At 34.4% G+C, this 8,275-nt stretch overlaps 1 protein-coding gene across 4 annotated transcripts in view; it reads left to right on the top strand.

Annotated features, from left to right (window-relative positions):
* SYDE2 (synapse defective Rho GTPase homolog 2) overlaps window positions 1-8,275 on the top strand; it is a 45,610-nt gene that overhangs the window by 15,782 nt on the left and 21,553 nt on the right. For all 4 annotated transcript variants that reach the window (XM_017851213.1, XM_017851207.1, XM_017851221.1 and 1 more), the window contains exons 3-4: window positions 1,964-3,066; window positions 6,380-6,506. In XM_017851213.1, coding sequence (XP_017706702.1) covers window positions 1,964-3,066; window positions 6,380-6,506 — 1,230 coding nt within the window. The remainder of the gene's footprint in view (window positions 1-1,963; window positions 3,067-6,379; window positions 6,507-8,275) is intronic.

Here is an 8,275-nt window from a genome sequence, read left to right on the forward strand (position 1 = left end):
TATATAATTAAAATATTTTTTGGTCAAAAATCCTAAATTGACCAAAGGAAATATATAGACAGTTTATTTATAAGTCATCTTTTTTTGTTGTTTTATTTTGGTGGAAAACCATTACCTAAAGTGATCTGTTTCTTAGCAATATTGGCAGAAAGCTCTTGAGAAATTGGCAAAGAAAATGGTTGAATTTCAAAATAATTTTTGATCAGAGAATTGGAAAGCTAATTCATCCTAATACAATTCTGACTTGTTTTTTCCTGATTAACTTCCAGATATATATGTATTTTTTTTTTTTTTTTTTAAAGACAGGGTATTGCTGTGTTTTGCAGGGTGGAGCGCAGTGGCACAATCACGGCTTGCTAGCCTCCCAGCCTGGGAAACACTGGACCTTCCCAGCTCAACCAGTCTTCCCACCTCAGCTTCCCTAGTAGCTGGGACTATAGCTCACCACCATACCTGCTAATTTTTTTGTATCTTTTGTAGACATGGGGTTTTGCCATGTTGTCCAGGCTGGTCTTGAACTCCTATCTGCCTCAGCCTCCCAAAGTAATGGGATAACAGTGAGCCACCATGACATATATGTATCTTTTATGTAGTTGCAATCATAGTGGACTTTATTTTTTATTTTTGCTATTTTTACTTGGTATCTTCATCTTGCATTGTTACATGTAGAGTAGTATTGTTTCTCAAGCATTGTAGTACAGTATTTAACTGGGTTGATGTGCCCTAATCTATTTGACTGTTTCCTTAATGTTAGGTGTTGATAGATTGTTTCTGGTGCTGTTGCAGTGATCTTCATAATAATATTTTTTACTTCATTCAGAACAATTACCAGAATCATTACTTGGTGTTTATGGCTGGTAATTATTATTGTTAATTTCTATATTGCATTTTCTATAAAGTTTGCCAGTTTACAAGGCAACTAACAATTGGTTATTCATTTATTCACTAAATATTGAGTTCCTGCTATGTACCAGTTACTGTTCTAGGTGCTAAAGGAGTATGCCAGTTTCACTTGACTCTAGCCTAGTTCATAAATTTATATTTAAAGATTTTTACTTTGTACCTTCTTTTTAAAGATAGTATGTGATTTGATTAGTATAGTTGTAGTTTCATTTTAAGCAACTGTGGAATTTGGTAATATTTTGGCTCTTGGGGTTTATAAAACCAAAGCATTTTGGTTTTAATAAATCCAGTCTTATCTGCAGTAGAAGTTGCTATCATGTACAGTATTTCATTTTAATAATTAGTTAAGGACTTCAGTAGAAATTACTTATAATATGTTAAAAGAGTCAATTTTTTAATATGATAATGTATTTAATCTAAAGCAATTTAATATACTGGATAGCTTTTCTAGGCTGTGATAAAATAGACAGATTGATGTTTATAGACTAAAGCAGGACCCTGATTAACTCTAGAGTGTTTCAGACTATTAAGCCAGTAGAATTGTACTATAATTTTAGTACAAGGGGATGCTTTATCCAGTTTATCAAACACTCCATTTTCTATTATCTTCTTACTAGAAAAGCCCTGTGGGCATACTTAAAATACTTTTTTCTCTATAAAGAAACTACTTATTTGTCATTGGGACACATTAGTACTTTTAAAGAAAGATCATTTGTTGATTTTTAAAATGAATAAATACTTTTTCTCATTTTAATTGTGAAGTATTGTGTTACATACATTAGTTTTTGATGTGAGGTTATTAGATCTTTATAAGGAATAGACAAAGTATGAAAAATTAACTTAAATTTTAAATAATTGGGATAATGCAGTATTCTGCTTGAGTATCATGATGGAAGTTGAGCTGAACTTCTAATGAAATCTCCTCATTAAGATGAATAAGAGAAGAATTTCTGCCTGTGTGAGAGCTTGTTTAGTTGATGGTTTATAAAATAAGAATAAAAGTAGAAATCAAAACATACTGCTTTATAATATATTTTTCTTTCTTTCTTTCTTTTTTAAGGTTCAGGGATCCTGGCTGCTACAAATAGTACTGAATTGGGAATTATAGAACCATCTTCTCCAAATCCTAGCCCTGTGAAAAAAGGCAGTTCAATTAATTGGTCTTTCCCAGATAAAATAAAATCTCCACGAACTGTGAGGAAACTTTCCATGAAAATGAAAAAGTTGCCAGAATTTAGCCGAAAGCTAAGTGTTAAGGGAACATTGAATTATATAAACAGTCCCGATAACACTCCTTCTTTGTCTAAATATAACTGCCGAGAAATTCATCATACTGATGTTCTGCCCTCTGGGAACACAACCACAGCTGCTAAGAGGAATGTTATAAGCCGATACCATCTTGATACCAGTGTATCCTCCCAGCACAACTACCAGAAGAAAAACTCTATGAGTTCTAAGTATTCCTGCAAAGGTGGTTACCTTAGTGATGGAGACTCACCTGAACTTATAACTAAAGCTAGCAAACATGGATCTGAAAACAAATTTGGAAGAGGAAAAGAAATAATTTCAAATAGTTGTAGCAAGAATGAAATTGACATTGATGCTTTTAGGCATTATAGCTTTTCTGATCAACCTAAGTGTTCACAGTACATATCTGGGCTCATGAGTGTACATTTCTATGGTGCTGAGGATTTAAAACCACCTCGGATAGATTCAAAAGATGTCTTTTGTGCAATTCAGGTGGATTCAGTAAACAAAGCAAGAACAGCTTTGCTCACATGTCGAACGACATTTTTAGACATGGATCACACTTTCAACATAGAAATTGAAAATGCTCAACATTTGAAACTAGTAGTATTCAGTTGGGAACCCACTCCAAGAAAAAATCGAGTTTGTTGTCATGGAACTGTTGTTCTTCCCACCTTATTTAGAGTGACAAAGACTCATCAATTGGCTGTCAAACTTGAACCTAGAGGTCTTATTTATGTGAAAGTGACTCTTATGGAACAGTGGGAGAATTCTCTTCATGGACTAGACATAAACCAAGAACCAATAATATTTGGAGTTGATATTCAAAAAGTTGTAGAGAAAGAAAATATAGGACTGATGGTGCCCCTTCTGATACAGAAATGTATTATGGAAATTGAAAAGAGAGGCTGTCAGGTATTATCTTACTATGGTTCTCTACTACTTCCTTTATTGATTGATTAATTGTAAGTCTTGGGGGAAGGAATTCAAGGTAATGTAAAAAAATCAAATTTAGATATTTTACAATTCCTATTCTTTATTCCATTACTGTTTAGGGTATAATTTTTGAGTTGACTCATGTTGTCCGTTATTGAGAGCATGCTAGATGATTCCACAAATTTATATTGCAACACAGAGCTTCATGGGTCTTATAATTAGAAATCAGGATTGCTTCAAAATGGCATTAAAAGGAAAAATCAGAGCTGATAAAATTAGGCAAAGGATATTAATATCAGGTATAAGTAATTGTTTATACTAATTTTGTGATACATATTACGACTAAAATCATTACGTTATTTCTGCTTTAGTACTATCCGAATTTATAATATTGGTTAAAAAGGTAAGTTAAAAGACAATGAGAGTAAATATTATAAAATCTGAAATATTTATTTAATAAACTTAAGCTTAACATGGAAACTCAAGAAACAGCATAAGTTAATGGAATTTTGCATTAAGATGCAGAATACCTGGATTCTGGTTTCTCCTCCATTATTACTTAGCTGTGTCATGTTGGGCAAGTCACTTAATCTCTGTGGATCTTATTTGCTTGGTCGGGCATGGTGGCTAATGCCTGTAATCCCAGCACTTTGGGAGGCTGAGGTGGACGGATCACCTGAGGTCAGGAGTTCAAGACTAGCCTGGCCAACATGGTGAAAACTGTCTCTACTAAAAATACAAAAATTAGTCCGGTATGGTGGCACATGCCTATAATCCCATCTACTTGGGAGGCGATGCAGGAGAATCATTTGAACCACTTTAAGTGCCAAGAAAACATTTTAGCCATACTTTTCATTTTATTTAGAACTGTACTTTTTTTTTTTTTTTTTTTTGAGACAGAGTCTTGCTCTGTTGCCCACACTGGAGTGCAGTGGTACAATCTCAGCTTACTGTGACCTCCACCTCCCGAGTTAAAGCAGTTCTGCCTAAGCCTCCCAGTTAGCTGGGATTACAGGTGCACACCATCGTGCCTGGCTAATTTTTGTATTTTTTTTTAGTAGAGATGGGGTTTCACCATGTTAGCCAGGCTGGTCTCAAACTCCTGACCTTGTGATCCACCTGCCTCGGCTTCCCAAAGTGCTGGGATTACAGGTGGGAGCCATGGCTCCTGGCCTAGAACTGTACTTTTTAAAGACGTTTTTGTTTGTCTCCCCTGCTTCTTTCTCCTCCACTTGCCCTCCCCTGTCCCCCGCCCCCAATAGAGAGAGGCTTATTGTGCATGTATTTTATAGACTGGCATACTGCTTAAATTTTGTTTACCCTTTTAGTCAGGAATTATTCTTCTTTTGTTGGGTTTTTATTGTAAACATGAAAATAGGCTTTGATAGTCATATGCAAAGAGTTTGTGGCATGGGTCTTTGCATCTTCCAAATGCTTTGAATGCTACTCCCACCCATCTCCTGCTTAAAATGGGAAAAATTGCTATGGAGATCATACTCATGGTCTGCCTTTCACAGAGGCATCGAGCATGTACTTCAAGGATTTGATTCAGGATCTCAGCATCTGAAAGTAGGGATATATCCTAAAATATCTTTTCCCTGAAGTACCTGTATTAGATCTTCCTTTCTTTGTTCATCTTTTTAAAAATTACATTTGTGATTTCAACTTTTGGGGGTAAAATATCCCATCAATTTATTGTGTACTAGTTAAGTAGTACTTCCTTTAAGTTGTAGGCTCATCTTCTCAAGTTTAAGGGATACATCGTTTTTATGGTACTTTATGACACTTATATGTGCTCACATCAGCAGGGCTATGATCAAGTTCGTTTTTTCTATTGTGGTAGCATTTCCTTTGATTCTGTTTAGTATTTTAGTTTCATTTTCTGGACTGTCTACATTTCTATTGTGTTTTTCTTGAGATGATGTGACCAGTGTAACTCATGCTATTCTCAATGTGGATGCATCATGAATGTGGGTAAGAGTAGGAAATTTGAATTTTTTTCCTAGTGTATTTCTTGGTTTCCCATATTATCTTGATCTTTTTGAATGTAGCAGCACCTTGCATTATCATGTCTTGGAAATAGTTTTAGGTTCTTTACTGTCTTTCAATTAATACCTATAGCTTATCATCTCAAATATTTTAGATAATATTTCCCTGTATCTGTTTTGACACTTTCTCATATTGAGACCCACCTTATAATGTATTCTTTCAGTTTTTTAAGGAGTCAGAAGAGATGAGTGTCATAAGTAAACCTGGAAATTTCATTTGTATACTTCTTCCTCTAGATCATTTAGTGCATTTTACAGTGATTCCTAGTTCAAATCCTGGAAGATTACTTTTACTTTCTATCTTTAAATAGTTTCTTTCTCCATAATTCTTCCTTCAATTCAAAGTAACTGAACTTTCTAAATAATCTTAGATGTGGAAGTATGGCTGACAACCACTTATTCTCCTTAAGTTTTTTTGAAGGTTTATTCTTTCAAAGACCTTTGATAGCTTAATTGGGCGTGTTTTGTCTTTACAGAGATCATGTTTATTTCTTCTTGGTAAATTTATAGTAAATAACTTAAGACTCAATATTTAGAACCTGTATAACAGTGCTTAAAGACAAATCTTTTCATTGTAGGTTGGTGGGATGGGTAGTGTCTGTCCTCTATAAATTTTGAAGTAGAGGTTTTATTTTACCTTTAATATATTATTTTAAATTTCCTCCATCACTTTATAATCAATTAATTTGACAACAACAGAAAACCCTAAGTTTGCTTCTGTGTCTTCTTGAGAATCTTTTTTCTTAAAAAGCTTTATATACTAGAAGCTTATTTCAACTATATTGTTATTTTAAGGATAAAAGAAACTGAGTTTTAAAGAGATTAAATAACTTGCCCAAATTCATGAAGCAAGGAGTGGGGCATTATGACTCTAAAATCCTTGTTCACTGTCTGCGCTGTACTACTTCAGTCTGGAACAAAAGTTGTGAAAGGGCGCACATTCCTGGGGCATAGAGATCTTGATGGAGCATATAAAACTGGAAAGAAGGGATTGCGTTTTACTTAAGATAGGTAGCCAGCATTACCGAACTGACAGTATATTGTTTGAATTTAAATGAAAGAATAGGATATTTTTATTAAACTAATCAACATAGTATATAATGAGATTTCAAAAGCTATATTTGAGGTATTTTAAATTAAATTACATCAGAACATATTTGATTGCAAAGTTCATGTGATCTATAATGTAATTATATTTTCCCTTTATCAAATTTACCATAATGTGGCCATAATTTTATTCCTAGGTAGTAGGCCTGTATCGATTATGTGGTTCGGCAGCAGTCAAGAAAGAACTGCGAGAGGCTTTTGAGAGAGATAGCAAAGCTGTTGGTCTGTGTGAAAACCAGTACCCAGATATAAATGTAATAACAGGTAATACATAGATTTTATTTTATGTACTCTTTCTGGAAAGACTACATCTGCAACAAAAATAACTGAAATACATTTGTAGCTGAAGTTTAATTTGTTTTTATTCTGAAGTCTTTTCTTCCTTCACAAACATTACTTACTGTGTTATTTTCTATGGGAAGGTATTAAGCTATGGTCCCTTGCCCGCCAGCAGCTGACATGATGAAGGGAAGTAAGACCTACTTTCAATTAGCTATAGTAGCTAGCAGAAAGAAAAAGGTACCTTCATAGAGGTATAAATAAAATGCCTTGGGAGTTGAGTTTGACTGGTACTTAGGTGATATAGAGGGTATTGACTCTTTGGTTAGAGAATTTAAATCTATTTACTAGCCAGAGGGGATCCATTAAAATTTTTTGAGTAGGGGAGTGATATCATTAGAGATTGTTTTCAGGAATATTAATCTGGCAACTCTATGTGATGAATTGAAATTAGAAGAGACCAGAGGAAGGAAAACCAATTAGAAAGCCTTGGCAATAGTCCAAGCAAAGAGGTAGTAAGAGCTAAAGGGGCTTGTAGCAGTAGAAATAGGAAGAAGTAGAATTGAAAAGAGGTGGAGAAGGAGGGAGCCCAGACAGACGTGACTTTGAGACCTGGTTGATTGGGTACCATTAGCAGAAATAAGAGAGCTTCAGGGAGAGCTACTGCTTTTGGTGGGGAAGTGTTGAGAAAGATTATGAATTGGGCTTTGGATATATAGAATTTGAAGTGCTAGTAGGAGATCTAAATGGGTAGATCAAGCAAAGTTGAAACTGCTCATCTGCAGCTAAGAAGAGGATGCAGTAGAATTTGAGGGATCTCTTATTTACCCAAGTGGTGATTATAATTCAGTGTATGGCAATGGAAATATTCTTCTATTACCCCTGAAAGATGAGAGTGGAAAGAGAGTCATTGGCATATATGTGTAGTTAAAGCGTTGCAATTGTCCATAAAGTTTGAAAAGACAAGAACTTTGGAGGTCTCCCAACTTTGGAGGCAGGCAAAGAAAGAAGAAACACCTAAAGAGATTAAGAGGAAAGGAGTCAGAAAGTTTGGGAAATAAGAGACAACAGAAATTAAGCAAAAGTGTGATACAGTCATTCTATGGAGAGATTATATGAGAAAAGAAAAGGGCCTTTGAATTTGGCCATTAAGAAATGGCTCATAACCTTATTGGTAACCTTCAGGAGCTACTGGTTTATAATAATTCCATATTTGTTTTTGTTGTTTTACTTTTTTAATTATTGAAGTTTTCAAGCATATGCGAAAGTACAGAGAATACTATGAAAAATCCTGTTTATCACCTGGTTTCCATAATATCAACACATGAACAGACTTGTCTCATTCATCCTCCCATTTGCTTCTTCTCAGCCCTTGATTATTTTGAGAAAATCTCAGACATATCCTTTCATTTATAGATGCTTCAGTGTGTATCTCCAAATCTTCTGTGTATTTTGATAGTTCTTTCTCCTCTCTACTGACAACCACCATTTTTTTCTTGCTGTAATGGGTTTATTTTCTCTTATAACTTGCTTTCTTATTTTACTCACAGTTAACTGTTTGGGTGAAAATTTGAGGAAAGTTCATCTTGTACATATTTAAGAGAATTTTGTTGGTGAAAATCCTTAAAGCTTACTTTTAGGATTGAGACTTCCTGAATAATTGAGATTCCTACCCTTTGAGTGCTGAATAACTGTATTTTCTTCAAGTGTTTAATATGTACTCTTAGATAATCAAAACTTTGATTCCAAGCATT

Source organism: Rhinopithecus bieti, unplaced genomic scaffold, assembly GCF_001698545.2.
Source record: "Rhinopithecus bieti isolate Rb0 unplaced genomic scaffold, ASM169854v2 scaffold_1467, whole genome shotgun sequence".
NCBI classification, from domain to species: domain Eukaryota; kingdom Metazoa; phylum Chordata; class Mammalia; order Primates; family Cercopithecidae; genus Rhinopithecus; species Rhinopithecus bieti.